General features: G+C 40.9%; 1 protein-coding gene across 1 annotated transcript; it reads right to left on the reverse strand.

The window, feature by feature from the left end:
- Window positions 1-976: 976 nt before the first annotated feature.
- Window positions 977-23,013, reverse strand: celf3a (cugbp, Elav-like family member 3a). Its single transcript, XM_028596921.1, has 13 exons — window positions 22,903-23,013; window positions 21,838-21,990; window positions 19,870-19,952; window positions 9,767-9,815; window positions 7,926-8,054; window positions 6,803-6,882; window positions 5,949-6,092; window positions 4,962-5,106; window positions 3,402-3,551; window positions 3,094-3,153; window positions 2,373-2,477; window positions 1,285-1,428; window positions 977-1,104 (listed from the first exon to the last, which is right to left on the reverse strand). The coding sequence occupies exons 2-13, from the start codon at window positions 21,980-21,982 to the stop codon at window positions 977-979; spliced, it is 1,362 nt and encodes a 453-aa protein (XP_028452722.1). The 5' UTR covers window positions 21,983-21,990; window positions 22,903-23,013.
- Window positions 23,014-25,405: the final 2,392 nt, after the last annotated feature.

Here is a 25,405-nt window from a genome sequence, read left to right on the forward strand (position 1 = left end):
CTACCACACCAACCAACTAAACAGAGGGAATATGTAAGCATGATAATCATGACAGACAAAAAAGAAACTAATCAAAAACCAAAAAGTCTAAAAGAAAATTCTGATATATCCATATTTGATGGACAACAGGCTAATTTAGCTCTGAGCATTGAAGCTTTTAGAGGACTTGAAAGAAAAACAGCATGTCATGATAATCAATTACTTACAGATGCTGAGGTAAAGTGACAGTTACAGTATTGATCAGTGTTTGCAAGGATTAAAACCAGGACAAAATAATAAGAGGAAACTCACAACGCACCAAACACAGTTCATGGTCGCCACAGTAACCCGCCATGCAGTTTGAGCATGGTGAATCAAGGCAACGGCCCAAAATAAAAAAATTGCTAATGGCAACCATCACAGGCAATATTGCCACAGCAACCAACACAGGCCAATTAACTTACAACGCAGTGAGAAGGAAGGGGGGGAGGTTTTAGCGGTTGCTAGGCAACCGTAGCCATAGCGACGCACGTCTCCACGATATATGTATGGACAGTCTTGAGAGTGGTGTGATGTTTTTTTCAGGAAAAATGGCATATGGCACAGCACAAAAACAATAAATGAAAAGTAAAACAAAAAATTAATGACGAACAGTAGTTAGCATTCAACCCTGCGACAGAACACTGGTTAGACAGAACATTTGAAACGAGTATAAATCTACGTCTCACTCAAACGGTCCCTCTACATACTGAGCAAAAAAGAATCAACCACTTTTACACAATGTATTTCAAATTGATGAGTGCTGCCACCTCATTAAAGTTAATCTACTGTAGGGTTATTGACTTCTTCAGTTCCACATGAAAGACATTTAAGTACTGAGCCCCCCAATTACATCCACTCTGTCTCTTTAACTTCCAGACACATTTCCAGCTGTCTATCAATCCCTCCCCGAGCCCTCCCCATCTCCTCTGTTTCAATATACAATAACTCACCTCCTTCAGTAAGGCCTGTTGGCATCCTTGGGCCTCTTCAGCTGCACCTTCAGTCTCTTCATGCCGATCTGGAAGCCGTTCATGGCCTGTATGGCAGTCTGGGCGCTGGACGGGTTGTCAAAACTCACAAAACCTGAGGAGGAAGTGACGGAATGAAAGAATTATACACAAACATTCATCAATAGCAGCATCACTTATAGGAAAAAAGGTGAATGTAAATAAATGACATGTATGGTGGAAACACATCTTTTCTCACATGAAAAGGAAAGTCTCTAAAAACCACAAGGTGACAACAACCATCACAGTGACTCACCAAAACATTTACTCTGGTTGGTGGCGCGGTCAACAAAGACCTTTGCAGAGATGACGTTTCCGAAGGGAAGGAACATCTGCAGTATCTCAGAGTCGGTGAACTCTTGTGGCAGGTGGTAGATGAAGATGTTACAGCCCTCGGGACCTGTATACAAATAGAGGAGAGACACACAGAGATATGACATGATAAGTTAGATGATCAGTAAAAACTGAGTTAGTAACACAATGCGCAACAATTATAATCCATTTTATTTGTAGAGCACTATTCTAGACACTAAGAGATGCTTTACTTGACAAGTCGACAAGTAAAAAAGAAGACTAAAACACAATACAAGTGCAGAATAGTAGAACAGAGCAGGACATAAACCAAATCTTAAAGCAGTTATAGTTCCATATTTTGGGTAATGCATTTATAGTATTTTTCATCCTGTTAGAGTTCAATAGATACCACTCGCGCATCTGTAGAGTAAATATTCATCTACAGCCAGCAGCTGGTTAGCTTAGCTTAGCATTTAAGCTGGAAACTGGACTGAACAGCAAGCCTGGCACAGTATGAAGGTAACAAAATCTGCCTATCAACACAAATTAGTGAGCCATGAGGTGCTAGTTCTCCAATGAGTATTTCCTTCTTTTTCCCCTGCAATTTTATCTCACTGTAAAGTTAATATTTTGCGGTGTTTTGGACTCTTGGTTGAATAAAACAAAATGAAAATGTCATTTTGGCCTCTGGGAAAATGTGATAGAGATTTTTCACTAATTCAGACATTTTATAATCTAAACAATCATCAAATAATCAAAATAATACTGGAAATCATTAGTTGCAGCCCTGGTTTTGAAAAAGATTAATGCAGAATTTACCTTCACTGTGATAAATGATATCATTCAAGCAAGTTATAAGGGTATGCTATGACATTTTCACATCATGCAGAAATGAATGAAAACCAATAGATACTTAGAATGGCAGCAACATTGTTTGCAAAATGGTTATCTGTGATGTAAAGTGAGAGTGTGTGATTTGTGGTAAATGGGCCAACACATGCAATACCACTGGAATGTTTCTCTATCATATGCAAAGCTCTTTGAGTTTACCTTCTCGTTGCTGCAGCTGCTGCGGTTGCTGCGGCTGCTGAGCCACCAGTGTGGGCTGGTGGGGGAACGGCTGTCCCACAAGGCTATAGGCAGCAGGGTAGGTGGCTGATGGGGAGGAGGAAGAGGTGAGCAGAGAGCAGCAGTGAGGCAGGACAGAAACTGCAAACTAATCAGTTTATTGCTCAAAACAACATCTGACAGCTGCATTCCCACCTACAGGTTTGCTAAAACCGGAAGATGCTTTGCATTTAGTTTGTGAGGTATGACTCATTCTATACAGCGTCAGATATTTACATTTTGTAATGTATGTGCATGTTTTGACTTTGGATGTAAATTTCTACTCTATTCATGCAGTGTTGGGTAGTCGGGCAGTGCAAAGATAATGTTGTAGCTGCATCCAATTATGTTACATAAAAACTGTTTTGCATTTTGGTTACATGGACTGGAAGGTTATTTCTATGAAATAAAACTACAACTACAAAAATCTGAGGTCTAGTGGTCAAATGTAATGTAAAGTGTATATTTGTGAGATTATATTTATATATTTTCTTTTTTTCTCCAACAAACAGTGATACTTCACACAGGAATGATGCAGCTTAATAGTGGTACCAGCAGTAAGACAAGTACATACACTTCTATAAATAAACAGCCATTTATGTCACAATCATGGCGTTATATTGGACACATCATACACAGTTTACACTGAGACAGTGAGGCTCACCTGTATAGTGCTGCATGCCTGTATAAGCTTGCTGCATGGGGTCCAGGACAGGACTCTGAGCTGTAGCAGAGTAAACACATCATCACCAACTGCTATATGCACACAAACAAATCCTGAATGCTATTTGGGGCACATCTGCACGTTCCAAATAACATTTAGTGCTTTAGTTTCATTTCCTCTTGATTAGACTGTTGCGGTTGCACATCAAAACCGGAAGCCTGTAAATGTGTGGAGTAATAATTCATGACAGCAAAATAGTTATTCTAAACTTTCTGGTGTAGCTGCTGTGAACAGTGTTGTAGCTATACCTTGATAGGCATGAACCCCGTTGGTGTACAGGGCTTCAGTTGCTGATTGGCCGTTGGGTGGAGCTGGCACAGAGGCGTAGCTGTTCAGTGCGATTGGTGGAGGCAGAGCAGGAACAGGTGTGCCTGCCATGGAGGGTGGAGTGCTGGTACCTGGAGACATGTTTAAGGCATTACTTTGTATTCTAATACATTCAATTAACAGCATGAATACAGAATTTAAAGCAAGACAAAGAGGAAATGAGTACAGATTTGTGCTGAAATGACGAGTACATTAATAGACTTGTGGGGGCTTTACAATCTGCATAGCATACGACACCCTCTGTCCTTAGACCCTCGCTTCGGATAAGGAAAAAATCCCTTTAACCTCAGGAAAAGCAACTGAGGAGAGATCCCTCTCCTAGGATGGACAGGCATGCAATAGATGTTGTGTGTATAATAACCAACATAATAGAATTACAGTATAGAAAGTCACAATGCCAAAAAATATACAGATAATGTTAACAGATATGAAGAAAAAACTAAGCTCCAACAAGAGTTCACAGCAGGCGAGCAGCTCTGAGAGGCTGCGCTTTGGCACAGCGGGGCTTTGAGATAAATGCTAGCATCAGCATGCTAATATGCTCACAATGACAATGTTAACATGCTGATGTTAAAGGTACCCCTTGGAGTTTCTGACCTATAGTAGTGCTATGAAGCATTTTTCTTTTATGATGCAAGAGGGGGAAGTGATAAACAACGGTTTCACACTTTCCCCTCGGTCTACAGGTGGCTGTAATGCACCAACAAACACAGCAATGTGCCAACAAAGCCAGGAAGGAAGAAGACTGCAAGCTGGTAAACATAGACATCAACAAAGCAGGATTCAATAATAGACAAAGATCAGCTTTGCAAATGTTTTATGAGAAAGGAAATGCATTCAACACTTGTGTTAAGACCTCGCAGATACTCACAGTGTGTTTTGGTGAGTAAAATTCATTGTAAATATAACTTTTGCTTGTTTACATATAAAGCTCCACAGGGAACCTTTCAGCAGGTAATGTTTACCTTGATCATCATCTTAGTTTAATATGCTAATATGTGCTTATTAACACAAAATAAAGCTAAGGCTGCTCATTTTGCAGATATTTGGTCATGAATCAAAGTATTGGACAAATGAAAGTTTTGACCTGATGACGACACTAGATTAATTAGCTCCGGGATCACAAAAGTTATTACAATTCATCCTGAGGGGGACATGAATGTCTGTGCATTTGCTGTTTACAGTTTCATTAGTTTAAAGTTGCTGCTTATGTCTGTTTCATATATTTCTAAACTAAGTACTGATATCAACATTTGTATCTCCAGTATGAACATGACTATATTACAGACTACCCAAGTACTTGCAGGATGCAGGTACTCTAACTCACTCACCATTTCTGTCTTTTCTGCTTTAAATGTAAAAGCTAACATAGCTAACATTATGACAGACCGAGAAGGAAAACAAATATCAAAATAGATGTTTGTTTCAAATAGAAATCTAATCAAGGCCGGCCGAGGCCAGACATCTCTGCCTCTCATTACCTGAGGAGGGGGTGATGGATGCGATCGGCGTGGCAATGATGCTGCTGGGGTTGAGGGCAGCGAGTTGCTGCATCTGAACCGCCGCCACCGTGGCAACAGGAGAGAGGTAGGCCGACTGAGCCACCAGGGCCTGCTGCTGCATCAACTGGAGGATGGAGAAATAGAGAGAGAGAGAGCTTGTGATTAAGAGGACGGGAGAGAGGGATTCAGGATTTTACAGTATGGAGTATGTTTAGAGGGATCTGTGTGGGTTTTTAGGTGTACGTACACTGTGAGTGTGTTAACTCAGTGTAATCTCAGGTTTGTTATGTAAAGAAACTAAACAAGGAGACTTTAAACATCCAACTGTGGCTCAACATCAGACATTTTGTGGGTGATTACAGTAGATTACAATTGTAGATGGACACAACATTTCCATTATGAACTAGTCATAAAAATTGAGCATGTTTAATATAATTTCAATGGCTCCAGTCTGAACCTCAATCAGCAGTCAGTATATTTGAAGGCCACATCTCTGCACGCTGCAACATAACACACACACAAACCAACTGTCCTTGGTGAGCTGTTTTTGCAGACCTGTCCAGAAGCTTCATGATCTTCATAATCAGACATTGTGACCAAAATCAGGTTATAATGTATTCGTGTTCTGTGGCTGGGCTGTAGGTTTTAGTGTACCTACACATTTTTGAAAATTACCCTTTTACAAAGTAAACGGCTGTAAATGAGCCAAATCTGAAACCATTTGCAGTAAACGGTCAATTAACAAGAGCAGTAATGTGGCTTTACTCTACATTGTAAAGTGCAATTTTTTCTGACAAAATCATTGTGTGTGACATTAAAACGCTTCTATTTGAATCACATGGGGTAAGGTTTGCTTTACCAGAACGGTTTGTAGATTTTTATTCAAATATTTTTCACTTTTATCAAATCTCAGGTATTGTTCGCGTGAGAGTTTGTTTTTCTTAAGAAATATGGAGTGTTACTCACGGCCTGTGTGTAGGCGTTGTAGGCCCCGAGGTGCAGGGTCATGGGGCTGATGACTCCCAGCTGAGAGGCCACCTGCTGCATCCGCCGGAGCCCTCGCTCCTTCTCTGAATCAGCAAACTTTACCACCAGGCTGGACGAGGCACCCTGCGGAGGAAAAGGGAAAAACACTTTTCACATCAACATAACTCTCGGCATCCTGGTGGTGTCGGGGTCCAAGACCATATAATCACAACATCTCTGGTTCAAGTCCGACCTGGGACCTTTGTCGCAAGTCATTTCTCTGCTGTCTCCCCTCATTTCTTATCAGTTGTATACTGTATGCCATCAAATAAAGAAAAGATTCCTGGAAAAAAATTGTGAAAAACATAGTTTACTGTTTTAATAATAACTGTTTTAACTGAAATAAATATCTATTTTTCACATACAGTTAGGTATTATTTTAATTTAGTCAACCTGCACCAAACCACAGTACAAATCACCTACAGCAAGAAAAAAAGATTTTGTCTTCTATTGTGTGTGTGTGTGTGTGTGTGTGTGTGTGTGTGTGTGTGTGTGTGTGTGTGTGTGTGTGTGTGTGTGTGTGTGTGTGTGTGTGTGTGTGTGTGTGTGTGTGTGTGTGTGTGTGTGGAGGGGCACAGAAATAAGAACTGGTGACTATTAGCTGAGTCACCACGTTGAGTGTCTAAATGACTGGATTTGGAGAATCTAAAAGGGTGTATGTACACTGTATTTGAGTGTGTGTTACCATGTGTTTCTCTACGTGCATGTGTGTGTGTGTGTGTGTGTGTGTGTGTGTGTGTGTGTGTGTGTGCATGCGTGCGTGCGTGCATGTGTGTGTGTAGGGGGGGACTCACTGGTAAAGTACGACTCCCATGCAGAGCGTTGATGGCGGCCTGTGCCTCTGCATTGCTCTGATACTTTACAAATGCACACCCTACATGAAATGACACACCATTAAAAGTGGCCTCACACAGACAGACAGACAGACAGACAGAAACACACACACAGACACACACACATAGCATACAGAAATGACTTCCCTTTAAAAATACATTAGGAGCCGTCTTACATCCAGCGCTTCATCAGTTACCGTGGCATCATTAAACATGGTCCACAAAACATTCATTGCTTCATCAATCACAGTCCGTAAACCACCAAACACATCATTAGCAATGACCAATAAAACCTATTGCACCATTAGTCACGCCTCATGCAACAAACGCGGAAAAAACTAGCAACTGTGTTTGAGTTGTCGCCGGACTTTGATTTACATGGCAAATATCATTAGCATTGTTGTTAGTGACAATTGTAATTTACATTCACACGATAGTTATGTGCTGAAGGCTTAATTCTCAGGGCTGGATAAAAATAAAGTTAAACAAAGTCAATGTCACGTTTACGATCTGGACTCCATTTGTAATCATTTCATATTAGAGTAAAGCTATAGGAAACCTGATATGTGATTTGTTTTGGAAATAGTGGGGAAAGCTTCAAAGAATCAGTCTAATCACCCTGGGTAATTTGAATAGGAATATACATTAGATCTTATTGCATCCGTTTAGGTATGGAAGATTTGAAATCACTAAAATGGTTAAACATTGCTAACAGGTTTCAGTATTTAGCAGCAAGTCCTGCATATAAATGGCCAGTCACCAGGCTATTTACAGGCTCTCTTTTAAATGTGTGGGTTTTTTAAAAAACAGGTGCTTTTATTCAAAGAAATGTACTGAATATTTTAATAAACATTTTGTGTAATGTATACTGTATCTACTATGATTACTTTCACATAAGTAATTTAACAAAGGCACAGGCAGTCTTTGTTGTCATTATGACTAATGAAATAATTTATAATTTATAATAATAATTTATTTGTGTTATTTGCTGTTTAAACTTTGTTTTATTTTGTATTTCTCCATGTTCCATGTTGGATTTAACCTATTTTGTTAAATCCAACACTCAGGCATGAGTTGACATTACCTTTGCTGGTACCGTCAGGCCCGCGTAGCACCGTGCACTCCTCTATGCTGCCGAATGGCTCAAACATCTTTCTCACATCGGTGTCCGTCTGCTGTTTTCCCAGCATGCCCACAAACAGCTTCCTGTCTTCTAAGGGGAAGGAGATCGCCGAGATGGGAAGGAGAAAATAGGATAATGTGCGGATAATGTGAGTGAGGTTACAGTTAAGGGAAAAAAGTGGGAGTAGATGTTTTATGGGAGAGGTGAAACAGGCATTGAAAAGGGGGAAAAGGGGAGAAGTGCTATGTCACCGTACATGCATGAATAATAAAGGACAACAACAGTGATAAGAAGCTACAAAGTAGGATGGATCAGCCTGCTATGCTTCACAACACCACCAGAGTGCAGTAACATGAACAGCACAACAAACAAACAGCATCTGGCGGTGACTCAAATGTTTGTCACCCTCTGTGTTGTCAGTGAAGCTGCTCTGTCTGTCCCCGTCTGTGAAGGATCAGACCAGTGTTTCTGCGTGTTATAGCCCATTCACTACAAATCACATGCATCCCTGCAGACTATTCTCCAAAGCATGCTGATAGAATTATAGATTGTGACCTTTATTTTTCCTAAAATTCAGGTTGCCATTTCTTTCCCATTCATTTTGGCATGGTATAACAAAAATCAACTGTCAAGAGACTTGAGATACAGAATCAGTCACAGTGAGAATGTCATGGTCTATTGTTTTATTACATGTATGCAATTGTTACATGATAATGTGGTTGAAAATACGGTTTGATTAGAAAGGTCTGCCTGCGTGGTGCGTCAATGTGTTGGATTTGAGATCTGGCTGTTTTGAATTCGGAAAATCACAGATTTTCAGTCAGTTCTTGTATAAAAAAGTTGTGGTCTGACAGTGGACATGTGAGAGTAAATAAAGCCTACCCTTATTTTGACTGTGAGGGATTACCTATCAAGCTAATTTCAAGTGTCCTCAAGCTCGTGAACTGATTGTCAACAGGCCTTTTCACAGCAGACAGTTTGACTTGTCATAGTAGGAAGAGCACAAGTGTTACTAATAACATTAACCATAGCTCTGGGCTGCTCTATTCAAGTGTCCCAGTAAGTCATGACAGCGTGACAGTGCCAATACAATACCAGGACCCTGAAACTTAATCATTCATCTTATTATTTTCACCTGTGCTTTTTCTCTTGTGAAAAGTTTGCAAATTGATTATTACTGAAACCAACAGCTGCAATAAAATGATGGTATGCTTTAGGAAATGGGCAGCAATAACATATAGTATATGAATTGTAGTGAAAACATACAAAAACCTGATGAGTGAAGTTTTTGAACAGCTTACATGTGTGACAGTGTGCTCATTAATGTTGGTGAAAATGAACTGTGATTAGGTGACTGACTAGATTAGATGTTAGGGCAGAAGGATCTCCAGTGGCATTTATCGAGTCAGATGTGGGAGTTTAAACATGCAGCTTTGAAGCCGTTAAAGCTAGGCACAGTGTGTAGTTTAAATAGAATTTTTAAAAATCTAATACTAAATCTTGAATCATAGTTTTGAAGGATGATAAAAATCTTGCATATTTTTTATGCAAATTGTTGCATTTTGATTGTTTGCAGAAATGTCCTCATCAAATCATATCGTCTTGATTCTGCTGGTGTCATTTTAAGATGTCGTCACCTTCGTAGGAACTGTACTCAAAAACTTGTTGCAAGAAAAACAAGTGTTTTAGTGTGGATTCAAGAATAAATGACTTTTTATAGATGGAAATTGTTGGTCGTGTGCATGGTGAAGGTGGTGTTTGAACAGATGCTGTGTTTATGGATGGGGACAGGTGTCTCTTACCCCCTCTGCTCTCGCTGTCCGCTGGCTTCACTTGGATTGGGCGGTTCATCTGGAAAGACAGAGACCACGTGGCACGGTCAGTTTTGAATACAGGTCAGGGGTAGTGATCATTAACACCAGAAAAAAACAGGAAAAATCAATGAATAGAATTTATACACCCTGGCACTTAATCAAAGTGTGGCCACTGCTGTATTGTAAACTTCAAAAAGAGGACATTCATGTGTACTGACTTCACGTCATCCATCTAGAAATGCTATTGACGCTTTAATGTGACGTATAACAGTGACATATGCGTGCATGTATGGATGTTAGTGATTTTGGCCTGAGCTCCAGCTTCCTACAATCCCTCACTAATTTCTAATTTTTGCTAACTCTACTCTAGAAGAACCCGGCTGACAGTTTCTCTCTCTCTCTCTCTCTCTCTCTCTCTCTCTCTCTCTCTCTCTCTCCACCTCCTCTCTCTCTCAGAATCTGCTTTAATCCTGCCGTCTATCGTTCCCTCTCCCCCTATCACACAAAACCAGGAAAAGCACACACCCACGCAGGATTGGGGAAGTGATAAGATTAAGAACACTCGCCGGCTAATCTGGATTACAGGAGCACGCAGCATCAGAATAGCGAGAGATTCTGAGCCTGACAGAGAGACAGAGATGAGGGTAAACAGGGTTAGAAAGGAAGGAATGCTATCTGAAAAAAACAAAGAATAAAAGAATGACAAATAAAAAGGAGAGCATGCACGATTAGGCGACCTTTTCATAATTCATCAAAAGACAAGCTGCTGAAATGCCTTTTTTTCTTTACTTCTCCACAATTATTATCCTCCCCACTATTTAACAAAACCCCTATATGAAATTGTGCACACTTCAGTGCTTCGGTGCCTCGTCTTTCGAATGTATAGAGCACAGAAACAGTGAAAGGAGGTATTGAATGAAATAAAGAAAAGTATGAATAAGAGAGGGCAAAAGGGAGAATAGTATTATTGAGGGGAAGGGAAGGAGCATATGGAGGTGGGGGATGTGTGTGAAGGGGAGGAGGAGGAGGAGGAGGAGGAGGGAGGGTGATGTCGGTGAGGAGTGGAGATGAGAGCTACAGAGTGACACTCTGTTAACTGTGGCTTAATGAAGGTCTTAATTATGGAGCTGGTGACATTTCAGCCAGATCCTGATCCTGTGTCACTGATTGATCCGCTGTGATCGGTCAAAAGGAGACACTATTGATCTGCTCCACGGTCGTGCTCTGCTGCCAGGATCCGCATGCACAAACACCGTCACCTCCACGCCGAACCACCGACCAAAATACCGCCAACACCTGCTGCAGATGGCCCCTGTGGCTCCTTATTGAGAGTGTCCAATTGATTGCCCCAATTAATAGGATGATAGAGTAGATGGAGGGGCAAAGTCTCAAAACCATCTTCCAATCAGTCAAGCAAATGTGGGCCTCAGCTCCTGCAGTCAGTGAATAGTAATTTGGGTTTGAATTATAGTTTGGTTTGCGGGAAAGACAACATCAGCCTGACTGGGCCCACATGCTGAAATTCATGAACTTGTGGTGTTTAAGGCGCTTTGGATAAAAACATTCAATAAATATGACTTATGTTATTATAAAAGGGTCCATTCATGTCTCTTGTCCACTGTTTACCACTATACCAATCACTTCTCATGCTATTTGCACTTGTACACCTACAGTACTGAGTGCAATAATTGCTGCCCATTGAGATTAAATGTGTAGTATATCTTTATGGCTTACTGTATATTTTAAGTGTTTTAAATATCAAACTAACTTTGCTTTATTCGTACTCTTCATTTGCATTCTTTTATCTAATTGTGTATTTTTGTTTATGTCATAGACAGGATTTTAGAAATACTGAGGTAAAATATTAAGATTTTTCTTTGAAAAATTAGACCTGTGTTGACTATTTAATCAGTCTTTTAACTCTTTTGTCTGTCTTGGTCACATTTATATTAAATCAGAATACTCCTGTTTTATCAATTTAATTTGAATTTTAATGTGCATTCCATATTTAATGGAAAAATTGTTGAACTAACAGTATCTTTGAAAACATAAATGCTTCAGAAATGTGTGTACATTGAGGCAAAGGGCCGTTTTAAAGAAATAAAATCAAACCTGATGGCTAAGGATAGGCCTACATCATTATTTTTCTTTTACTAATCAGATGTGCAATCGGGACAGCTAAAAGATACATGGTCAGATATGGCCATACACTGGATGTGACATACAGTATACTTCAAATATATTAGTTTATATATGTGTCTGTGTTATGTATGCAACAGTTGCATTTAGTAAAATGCAAATTTCTTTCAACAATTCCTTGGTGTCCTTGTTGGTTGCTATGGCCCTGTGTACATGCTATACAATAACAGCAGTATACATAGACACATTCTTTCTATATAAAATACAGATCATCTACAACAGAACCAGACTCAGAATGAGATTAGATTAGATTAGAGATGAGTTACTTTTCTAATGCAAAGATAAAAGATAATTCCCGGTGAGAAATGCTGTCTAATTTTAAGAGTTGAGTTCAGGAGTCAAAGCTAATGTTACAACCTCTTGGCTGTAGTGTAACGTGACATCTTTGATTAATAGCATGTTTGGATGATGCCTGTAAAAAATGCCGTGGCCCATATTTCACTGCAGGAAGACAAACAGCGAAGGCCATGGTGGTGGTGATAAGGAGAAACGCAGCAGATGGCTCTATGGAATTCCGAATATAATTAGAATATACAAGAGGGAAAACAGTGAGAAGTGGAGACCATCGAGGCTGTGCCACTTCAGATCGGCACGGCAACCGGCCCCACTTCTCTGACGAAGACCGCGCTCATATGGCCATCGTCATGACAACCCCGGTGATGAAAACCCCACATCAGGTAAACAAGGTTGCCCTGAATGACATGCAGTAGAGAGACGGGTGAAAAACAAATGAGGAGGACAAAGGGTGCTTCTAGGTCGAGAGATAGAGGGATTAGATGTGTGAGAGAGGAGGGGGTGAGGCAAGGAGGAGAGGAAAAATGAAAGACACCGAGAAAAAAAAAAGCAAGGATGACGGAGGGAGCGCTCGTGCCTGTTGAATGTAGGCGCTGCCTCGAGAGCAGATGCAGAAGCAGAGAGAAACATATCTCCCTCTAAGCCTAAACCACTAACGTACTCTTTACAGTAATTTGCTCTCTCCCCTCCTCCTCCTGTTGCTCCCCTTCCCTCCCTTTTCTCTCTTAGGCTTGTTTACAAAAACAGTCCCATACTGTGCACAGACAACACACAGGCAAAACCTGCCTGATCAACAGCCCATTTTACCAGTGTGCTTTGCTATTTGATTTTTTTTTTTTCCACTTGTGCTCCATCTTCAAACACACAGATATTATATACAATCATCCTCTGACTAAACACTCACACTCTCACACACACACACACACACACACACACACACACACACACACTCTGTCTGCCCCTGTCACTCACAGCAATATATACTTAATCTTTTTGCTCTGTGATGCCGCGGGGGATTTGGCTAGGATTATGAGATATTAAATCCATAGATTATCCAATCAAATCACAGCTCGACCCCTTCGCCATAATGCCTCCCCACACACACACACACACACACACATACAACATCAATGACTATATATGCACCGAGGAGTGACACTAGCTCCCATGTAAATGCATTTTCAACTACTAAAGCAACGTAAATGGGTTTTAGATTGAGGGTCGTTTACAGTCGGAGTAAAACATATTGATGCAGAGCAGATGATAATCTCTACCCTCGCAGCTCCACGCAGCCAGTGTTGTTAAATCTGTATAGGCTGCTGCTGTGTGAGGGTGACACATTTCTGTCGCCTGTTTTCTCTCCAATTTCAATCCATTCTGCTTGTCTGCCCTGAAAAGCAGCCACTCTGAATGGTAAATATATCAGCAAAGACCATCTCCTCTGCCCTTTCAAGAACATTTACAGCAGGGAGGCAGAGTTGGAGGTGGAAAGGGGGTGGTGTAGTTGGGGTGGGGCGGGGGGCACAAAGACAATTTTCCATCTTCGCCTCCCCTCCGCTCCATCACACAGCGCTGGTCATTGCATCGTGCCGGTCGCCTAGCAACCTGGCATCCCTTGTCCCCGCCGTCTCCAGGCAACGAGACCTGCGACCATAATCAACCTGCAACCTCCCGACTTCCGCTCCCCTCCCTGTTCTATTCCTCTCCCATCTCTGTTGCTTTTGCTCCCTCAATTCTCCATCCACCTTCTCGTCTCAAATGCACTTACGCTGGGACGCACTTGTGAATTCACTCGGGGGAAAAGAACAAACGCAGGTGGAAATTGGTATATTCACAGGCAAAAAAAAAAAAAAAGAGATTAATAGACGCAGACGATTGTGAGCTCACAAAGAGTTGGAACAAAGCGACAGAGGCAGGGACAAAAAAAAAAAAACAACAAACAGAGATGCACAAGTACGGTCTGTTATTGTTTGGATGCACACACAGATGCACACACACATGGGTGGGCAAGCACACACACCAGAGAGAAAGTCTACCGCTGAATCAATCAAACACAAACACTTGTACAGTTCAATAATATTTAATCAAGGATCCAGTCTTCAGTGTCAAAGCTGCTTCCCAGTGCTGTCTCCTTCTCCTACAGGGTTCACTAGTCTGTCCAGTATCGAGGCAAAGCTGACAGCTCTTGAAGCTGACATTCAGCCTTTTATTTTGTCAGACAGCCAACAAAAAGATCCTTCAAGGTGGAGAAACGGAATATCAAAGAGTAAATTTCTAACAACACTCAAGTTGACTCTCAATTGTTTTGTCTCTTCTGACTGTTAAATATGCATGTCAAGTGTTGTTTGAATCGACTCAGTGAAGCAGAAGGGGAAAAGAACTGAATCACGGACACATTTCGTGTGTGTGTGTGTGTGTAGAGATAGGGTCCATATCCTACTATTTTTATTTTTTATTACTTTTTTAATTCAGGCATGGTTTACACACTTTAACTCCACCATAGTCCAGTGTATATGTAGTTCAACTAGCCAAATGAATTTTGTGACAACAGCCTCTCTCCACTTTTGTGTGTGTTTGCCTACCACGCGCACACACAGAGACAACACACAAACACACACACTGTTCCCAACCCCCCCCAAAACACACTATTTCTCAGTAACAGATGTCTGTATTTAAGCTGATAAACACACTGCCTCAATGTACCTCCAACCCCCTCCACCCTTATTGCCACCCACTGTTCATTATCTCAAACTTTCATTCATCTCTTCCTCCCTTCCCCCACCCTCCCTTATTGCCCCCCCCCCCCCCCCTTTCCTCCATTTATCCAATTTCTCTCTAATTCACACCCCTTTGCCACCTCTATAAATCCAATCTGCATTCATCATTACAGTCGCCCCAGAGTGACGTACAGAGGACGGGCCCTTTTTTTGTTGTCAGTCATCACCGCCTGCCCTGCATCGTCTGCGCCGTGCATTGATATGCATGCATATGTAAATGAATCGCTGCATGAATACACACTTAACTCCAGATAGATACATCAAGTGAACACAGTTGCTCTGAGGCGCACTAATTGCTATCATCATCATCATCATCATCCCCGCAACTCACTGACATCAGGATATACGTAGCTACATATGCAGGCACTGCTTTATCTGCTTATTGTCAGATACATACAATAACATGTTAGTAGATTACATGCTCATGTTTACATCATAACAGCATGTTTTAGGGCATCAGTGAACCAAATCTGAGCATCTACTTTGTGTTTTTGTCATATTTGTTTGCCTTATTGTTGCACATTAAATGTCAGTTTCTATCTATTTATCTATTATATCTACTATAAAAAAGAGACTAAAATGCAAAGATTGAATAGGTAATAACAGGTGTATAACATCACCCTGCAACTGTTTGTGGCCCATGTGTCTCTACAGCAGTTTGCTCAGACATTAAGGGCACAACGTTCTGGCACTACAACTTCCCATCCCATATCCTGCGTAAAAAGGTTGGGCTATATTTAGCATATGCATTTATTTCAGACTATTGATAAAACCCCTCTGTCTGCTGCGTCTGAGTCCTTATGGCTGAGTAAATGTCAGGCTTAGTCAGTTGTTCCACTCAAAGAGGGCTCTTTCCTCTCGTACGGGCAGCTTAAACACAGAACGCCTCGCAGCTCAAATTTTACTCTCTCTCTCTCTCTCACACACACACACACACACACACACACACACACACACACACACACACACACACACACACACACACACACACACACGCACACAAAGCAGATAATGAAAGACGAAACCTGAGAGGAGCACATAATAAACCCAACTTCCATCCATCCATATCTTTGGATGTGTACTCTCCATGGAAACACATGCACACAAAAGCAAACAGACATTTACACTCAGTCGCGCACGCTACGCACACAAAAGCACAGAAAAGCACACGCACCCTTCATTAAACCGTGTTAGTGCGAACACCTGCCCTCCCTTCCCCCGCAGCACATGCAAATATACACTAAACACACGCACAGCTACTTTCTCACTTGGGCATAGTCGCACTATTAAATACTTATTGCATTTAAAATTAACAGTGAGGAATTGTTGCAAATATTAATTCAAGTGAGTGTTGATGAGGGGCAATATATTAAGCTACGTCTCTAGCCTAATATATTGCCCCTCATCAAAGCAGATATGAGCTTAGGGCTGCAACTGACTATGCAACTGACTGATTATTTTCCTTATCATTTAAATGAAAAGCTTGATATTTTGGGAAGTAATAACTAATTTGCTTTCTTGCAGAGAGTTAGAAGAAGATTGATACCTCTGTCATATCTGTATGCTAAATATGATGATACAGTCAACAGCCTGTTAGCTTAGCTTAGCATAAAGACTGGAAACATGGGGAAACAGCTAGCCTGACTCTAAAACAAATGGTATAATGTGTTAATTAGTACTTTTTAGAGGTGCTGGTAGGTGAATTTTGTTAGCTTTGGACAGAGCTGTTTCCCTCAGATTCCAGTCTTTATGTTACGCTAAGTTAACCAACTGCTAGTCTCACTTTGCCACTCTCACCCTCCTCCAAAGCTTGCTGAAGCAGGGTCTGGCTACTCCACATAGCATTCGGGATGGGAGGAAAATGTGCTCTGGTTTAATGGCATTTCTTTAAACCAATCAGAATCGTCATGGGCGGTGCTAACCTCCGCACAAAGCCGCTGCGAAATAGTCGTGCAAGAGAAAACTCAGACTGGACAGGTAGTCTAGCTAGCTGTCTCAATTTACCCTGCAGAGATCTGAGGAGTCAACAATAATCGTCATTAATCCACCGAATTTAAAATTTGTCAAGAATATAAACTAACCGGCTGCTGGCTGCAGCTTCATATTTACCAGACAGACATGAGAGTTGTTTCAATCTTTCAATCTAACAAAAAAAAGCAGATAAGCAAAATTCACAAAATGCTGAACTTTTGGTTTAACCTGCTGATTATTTTCTTGATTGGTCGTCTCTAAAATGCCATAAAAGTCCATGGTGACATCTTAAAATGTCCAACGGTCCAAAACCCAAATATATTCACTATAGAAGAAAACCAGAAAAAAGAATTTTGTTTAAAAAAAAAAAGAATGATAAAAATAGTTGTCGATTATTTTTTTGTGTAATGAACTTGAACGGCAAATACCAACATGTTTCAATCATTCAAAAAATTATTTAAAGTGTTGAAATATATGTTTGGTTTTGGAGGTTGCTGTAAAATGGCTTTTTGAAATGAGGCATAACAACATTATTTTCTCTATTAGCCTCACAACAGCTGACTTGGCCAGACGAACTGGCCTGAGACAGCTCAGAGATAAAACGATAAGAACAGAGGGGACAAGAGTACAAGATGTCCGAGTAAGATTGAATGCGAGTGCCTCCGACTTCCATTTCAACACCTCCCCTCTGAATCTAGTTTATTGCTCCTGCCTTTTTGTCCCTCTCTTTCCCAACTCCACCATTCTCTCACTTTCTTTCTTCGCTTTCGGCTGAATGTGCTTTTGACACTCTTCCTCCCCCTATCACTTAGAGACAGACTCTCTCACCTGAAATTAAACACAAGGCCAGGTGCCACTCCGAAACAACCATCTGTTCGCCCCTGCCTGACTTCTTTCTTTTTTTCCCATTGTTAGCAGAGAGAAAAAAATCTGTAAAATAGCAAGGAGGAAAAAAAGCCTTAAAACCGACTCTTACTTTCCAGAGGGAAGAAATGCTAACGCAAAAAACAGTGCTGAGTGTTAATGACATCCTTCAGCTTTCTCTTCATTCAGGTGGAGCTTTCCCCTCAGTCCAATAATTGCTTTCATGTTATTTCTTTTGTATCGCCCCAACCATGAGATGCCAGAGTTAATTATTCTATGGCAGTGCAGGTGCAATTAGATGACAATTACACCACAGCTGGTAGCAGGGGTGGGAAGCAGTTCTTGTCCGTGTGGGCGCGTACGGAGCTAATAATATGGTTTTCTTCTTCTTTTTTTGGCATGGGAGGGGGGAGGGCAGGGAGGGATTGAGAGAACACATGAGGGTTTAGCTTGTTCCACACAGCTTAGAGGTAAGAGGTTGTGAGGAGGAGAGCCGCTGGGGTTGAAACACAGCGGGGACAGGGCTTTAGCCACGGGGCATTGGGCCCTGCTGATCCCCTACGAGAGGTCAGGAAGGTCACGCTACTGTTACGCTAACAATGGGATTTCTTCTGTTGCCACTCTAATTCAAGCCTGTTCCTTCAAACGTCCCCCAATAAAAACCCTGCCTACCCTTACAACAATGTTCTGCTGATACCAATCTTCAACAACTTCAATAATCGTTTATTTAGCAAGGGAAAATTCCAAATATATGCTGGCTCAAAATGTGAGCATTGGTGCTTCTGTCTGCTTTAGGGTTTCATCGATTAATTGCTTTGCCAAAAGAATCTGAAAATAGTGAAAAATGCCCATCACAATCTGTCTTGTTTTGTCCTGCTAACAGCCTAAAGCTATTCAGCTTACTATGACAGAAGACAAAGACACATTTGAGGGGCTTCAACCAGAGAATGTTTGGCATTTTTGCTTGAAAAATTACTCAAACGATTAATAGAAAATAGCTGCTGATTAATTTTCTTTCAATTTGATAAATTTACCAATCTTTACAATTTTAAAGCAAAAATGCACTGGTTCCAGCTCCTCCACTGTGAATATGTGCTGTTTTTTTGTTATATTCTATGATATTAAATTGAATAACTTTAAGTTCTGGACTATGAAAGAATGATTAATCAGATTATTCAATTATCGATAATTAAAATAATTGTTCACCTGCTTCTTCACTCTTTCCGTAAAAACTACGGTCATGAGCTGCCATTCTGGAGGGGGGAAAAAAAGAAGTGAATGATGTAGATTTCAACAAAAATAACCAAAAGGAAACCGGGGTAACGCCTTGTTAGTAAAAGAGGAAGCAGCAGCAAGTCTGGAAGCACACTCTGTCTCAGTAATTCCTTGCCTTGTAGCCTTGTCTCTCATATAGTCAGTTATTATAGAGACGCGGCTGTCATGTCATATTTAGCTCTGGAAATGTCATTTGGCAGCACACCTGCTGCCTGGCTATGCTAATAAAGCTAGGTTTAACTTTGATTAGAATTCAGAGGGAGAGATGGATGTAAAAAAGGGAAAGAGGCGGGGGTGGGACGGGAGAGAGAAAGACAGAGACACAGAAAGGAAGAGAAACATCAGAGAGAATAAGAACTGGCAAAGTCACTCCAGCAGCGAGCCTCATAGCTGTCTCTTCCGACCCGTGACATGTAGCAAGATGACTCATGCCTTAACTGGATGGATATGTCTGGATGCATCACATATGAAACATAAGAGGGAGAGCAGCCTCTGACCTTTATAGGAGCATATCAGCTAAAGGGGGAAGGCAGGCCTGCATGTCAAACTCTGTTAAATTTTTTGTGTCACTGTGTGTCCACATGTGCGTTCAGATAGCCAGATAGCCTAAAATGCCAGTTATTCTGCTATATTTATTTATATATATATATATATATATATATATATATATATATATATATAGTACATGTGAAGATCTTGAGACACACTCACCCCTGGTAGTGTCTTCTGCTCGTGCAGTGCATTCTGGGCTTTGAGGGCGGACTCACGTGCACAATATGTCAAGAAGGCACATCCTGGAAACACAGACACAGTGTTAGAAGATCAGAGCACTATAAGTCTATGTATTTTTAATGTCATATTCATATGCTATATATAATGTCTTAGGTTGGCAGTGCACCGTTATTGTAGTTTAATCTTAATTGGTCATTCGCCGTGAATGCCTGTAGGCAGAAACATGCTGCTGGAGTTTATTATTAATCTGCCATTTGATACATGTGCTTTGGTTTTATCTTAACAACAGTTCTGGGTCAGCAGCATGTGTTTAAAATGTCTTAAAATGCTACCCGACTTTAACCAGGCCATCATTATTAATATGTATTTAGAACTTCATGAAACAGAGACAAAAAAATAAAATAAAAACAATGAACAACTGTAATCCCCCAGTCGGAGCTGGTTAATGTTGCTCGGGAAAGGGAAGTTTGGGGTCCCCTGCTGGAGCTGCTCCCCCCGCGACCCGACACCGGATAAGCGGACGAAGATGGATGGATGGATGGAACAACTGTAATTGTGTTAAATAGTCCTCCCAGTAGCACTAGAGATCTATGGGATTATTAAATCATTATACCTGGAGACTATTCAGACACAAGCAGTCCGAATGGGTATTTAATATCACGCCGTTAAGGCCAAATGTATGCAGCACCACATAATAGAGAAAGGCCTTCATTAACCTTTAAGGCTCCCACAAATGATGAATATGTAAATGTATGCAGAATAGGTGTTATAGGTGTTAGAAGACTGATACCACCTGGCCTATACGTCTCCCAAATGGCCGATGGTTTATGTGGATTTATAAAAGCCTTTGTTTTCTGCACTCAGATTTGCATTAGAAATGACAGTAAGGATCATTGTTTAGCTTAGATCACTTTGACCAGCTTTACTCCATCTGTCAAGCATGACTTTGAATGTGTTGAGACTTGACTTGTTCAGCATGTGACGCACAGCAGTAGTAATAGTAGTGGGTGACATTTTACTCTTAGAAATTGACTGATATCACCTTGTGAGGTCAATTGTGGTCTGACAAAATACTTCTGTCAGATTGATCTTAAGACGACTACCATTCTGGTCATGACAATTTTTGAGAGTGCGGTGCAACAGTCTAAAATAACATATTTTTTCCTGCAGTGGTTTTTAATTGTAGCATCCCAAGATATGAAGGGAAACCTCCCAGCATGCATCAGGGAGGTCTCATGAACTTACAGTAGCTCAGTTAGTAGACTGACCCAGTTTCAAGAGTATTGGCCATTAATCTAAGTGTTGGTGGCAGAAAACCTCCTCTTGTCCTTAGTCAGGACACTGGCCCTGAAGAGCAACAGGCCAGGGCTTGCAAAGTATGGCATTGTGAAAATACAATGCTGCACGCTCATATGTGGTCATCTTGAATTACCTATTACAATTAAATAGTTAGTCAAATTCTGCTTACACAGTTAGCCTTGACTTTACAAATGTAGTTTCAGTGAGGTGGAAGGAATTATGTTGATTCAGTTTGAAAGTATCAAAGTGTATCTCATTGGCTCATTTTTTTTAAATGTAGTCAAGGTTAAAAAATACTTTTGTCAGGACATGTCTATTAAATATTTTAGTCAGTCCATGAAAGGTTAGGATACAAACTCTTCACCAACTATGAATCAGGTTTCTTTTTTAGATCAATGGTGCTAAATATCAGGTTTTAACCTCACAGGGGTCCTTAAAGAGGCCCCAGAGTGGCTGAATGAAGAATACTTTAACCTGAGAATTAAATCCTAACAGAAGGACACATAAGAGTAATATTATAATAACAGGCCTTGCTTTCATCACTATCTTCCCACATAATGAATACTAAATTAACAATATTTTTCCCCAAAGGAGCTCCCTGAGACAAAAATCGTATCAAATGGGAGTTCTTGGCCCTTTATTCCTCACCTTTGTGCATCCCTGTGTATTTGTCCTTTATCACCGTCAACTCATAGATCTTGCCAAACTGCTCGAAGATGGGCTTCAGGTCCTTCTCCTCCAGGTTTCGGGGTATCTGCCCGATGAAGAGCTTGATTGCGTCAGGCTCCTTCATTGAGAAGTCTGGGGAGGAATAATAACACATACATACACACACACACACACACACACACACACACACACACACACACACACACACACACACACACACACACACACACACACACACACACACACACACACACACACACAGTGGAGGAGGTGGTCAGGAGGAGCAGACAGGAGCCTGCAGGCTTAAATTCACACTGCACAGGAGGTGTAAACAGGAGGCCGGGGATGGAGGTGCAGATGGGAGCGTTCGGTGGGAATGGGGGGCTGATATCCTAGTTTCTACACTCTTGGAGACATGGTAGTCCTAATCTGGTAGATTTTTAGGAGTTTTGAACATACATATCACAACGAAACACATGGGTAAAATTCTTACTACGTAACCTAAGTCTATACTATAAGCTCAATGTTGACTATCACAGATACATTGTAAGACCTATAAGTACACATTCTATAGGAACAGTGATGTTGCATTTATTTTAGAGGGAATTATATGCAATCACACTTTTTTGATGTCATTTCAAAAGCTGAAACCACTATTTTGTTGTTTATTTGCATAAAATACAAAATAAAAACATATTCATTACAGAAAATGTATATATATATATATAAAATCATGACTGACTCGTAGCTACAGAGCTAAGATATAGGCTATTATCTTTGCCTGACAGAAAGAAATGATTTTTAAAAAAGCATGTGGTATCGTAGTAAATGATAGTAGGCTACACACAATCCTTATTTGCACTGATATTCGGTCTAGGCCGCCTATATTCAAGCCCCTACTGAAACATGACAGTGTTTCTGTCAACACAGCTGGAGACCTGCGCTCTCTTTGTCAAGACATGGTGACAACAACAATGACCTGAACATGATTTTACCCATTTGACCAAAAACAAAACAAAGAGTTGTAAAAAATTAAAATCCTACCTGTGGTGCTGTTCGTGGCAAAGAATCGGCGTGATCAGAGGATGCCTTTCTTCTCCCCCCGCTGTTGTTTAGTTATTTAATTTCAATTATTCAGTTCATTTGTCTATAAGAGCGTCTTTGAATCCTGTATCAAGTTAGGCCTGTACCCCCCCTATAACAACACAAGTAACATCCAGCGACGGTCCTTTATTCGGCATGAGCGAGTTTTTCTAGATCTGCTTGTTTTTTTCCTGACAGATGCTCCGTAATTTTTTTCCTTTCAAATAGCCTAAATCTGATATAAACAATAAATCTCTCTCTCTCTCTCTCTCTCTCTAGCTTTACTGAATGAAGAGTGGTGTGATGGATGAATGTAGGCTTCCTTCAGTAGACCGTAGGGAATTGGCAGTCTGGTTGGTCGTCCTCTCCTCTCCCTCTCCCTGTGTGTGTGTGTCTGTACTCCTTTGACGTCGTAAGCCGGTGTCTCCCTCCCTGTCCATCTCAGCTCCATCCCTCCTCCCCTGGGCTGTATGAGCCGTGATGTCTGCCGCCAGGGACCGTCGCTAAAATACCAGTCTTGTGACAGCAGGAGGCGGTAATGAAAACACAGCACATATATATTTTTTTCTTCCTATTTGTCATTAAATGTTTTAAACTTATTGTCTTTGTTTTTATGTAATTGGAGAGTGTGCACTGTTTCTCTGTATTTTGATGCCAATTATGCATTGTTTCTCTTTTTATACCCCAATATCCAAGACAAATGGTCTTGTAGGGATAATAACCTTTATTTCATCTTGCTTTCCCACTTACCCTGTTGCATGCTCACTTTGTAGCACATTCATGGATGGCTAATCGTAACATTAACTGATGCTTTTAGTAATGTTAAATATTAGAAAAATGGTGAAAATACAAACGCACCAGAGAGAAGATTTATTGAGTGAAGAGACTAAGTTTAATGGAATCTATCAATGCATGTTCTTGTAACTCTAAACACAGTTTATATCGACAATCTGTTGCTAAGAAGTTCACCTTTCCTTCAGTTCTTCATATTTATTTTTACATTTGTCCAATTAGTAACTTTGTGAGTTTTTTTAAAGAGGGCATTTTAGGCCTTTATTACCTAGTACAGCTGAAGACAAGAAAGGGGGAGAGAGAGGGGTAATGACATGCAGCAAAGGACCACAGGTTGGAATTGAACCCACGGCCACTGCGGCACGGACTGAGCCGCTGTAGATGGTGCGCACGCTCAACCAGGTGAGCTGCCCAGGCGCCCCACTTTGTGAGCTTTTAATACCAGACAAGGGGGCTTCACTTAGCCATCCAGGGCAGTGATACATGGCATGTCAGTCCTAAATTAGGGCAATAAATGAACATCCACCCATCCTTTAGCTAAACAGACTTATCCTGTGCAGGGTCATGAGGGACAGATCATTTTGTCTACCCACATAATGTATACTTTCTATAGTCAGAAAAGCATTTAAAGTCACCAATTCACCTAATCTACAAATCTGGAAATCAAGACAACCTCACAGGTAGAGGGGAGAACATGCAAACTCACAAAGGCCAACTAGTTTGTATATTACATCTGGTCTTAAATCAATCTTAAATCAAGATGAACGGCACTTTGGATAAAGGCATGCAGAAAAAATATACTGTGTTATGTAATCTTAGACATTAGGCAATCAAATCATTTATGGGACAAAATATAGGGAAAAGATGGGGCTGTAGATAAGGAAGGAGGGTTTTTAAAGGGATTTTTCAGTTTTTGTTTTTCATTTGGATGGGCAAAAAGCAGACGGTCCCTGACATCAAGCGATGCAAATCCGCCTTTTGTTCTCGCCGTGGAGCTGGCCATGGTACTGAAATGGGTCTACTCAACTCGTGACACATTAACACGGCTACAATATTCCCTCTCTGAGTGGAAAAAAAAAACATTTCAATAAGTGTGTTCGTAAATACAGGGACCATAATTTCAAAAGGGACACACACACACGCCCTCTGTGAAATCTCGACAGCATGTAAACAATGAGCCCACATGACACACAGGAGGCTGCACACACCCGACCTGCGCACACGGTGACACTTCAAAGGAGTCACGATCTGGTCCTGCTAGGCTTCAGCAACATGTTTATTCAAGAAAACACAGCAAAACTCTGACCAAAGGATGAACAGTTAATTCCTTTATTTCCAACAGCAGAATATCTCCTCGGCTTGTCTCTAATGTTAATGCTGCCATGTGCCATCAGTCGCAAAATCCTATCTTCCTTTCAGCCCTTAAACCCCAATGTAAGCCTACAGTGCAGGGAGCAGTTCTTCTAAATTTAACTAAATATAAATTAATGTTATAGCCGTCGTAACTGCGCTTCGAAAACCTATTTGTGTCATTTCACAATGGATGTCATTTTTAACCAACAACGACATCTGGTGACGAAGTGCAAACACAAGTGAGGCCAGTGGTCGCGGTTATGTTGCTTTATATGACTTTGCAAAAGATACTGTACCTGGAAACTTAAATGTTTTGGTG

Source organism: Perca flavescens, chromosome 14, assembly GCF_004354835.1.
Source record: "Perca flavescens isolate YP-PL-M2 chromosome 14, PFLA_1.0, whole genome shotgun sequence".
Lineage (NCBI taxonomy): Eukaryota > Metazoa > Chordata > Actinopteri > Perciformes > Percidae > Perca > Perca flavescens.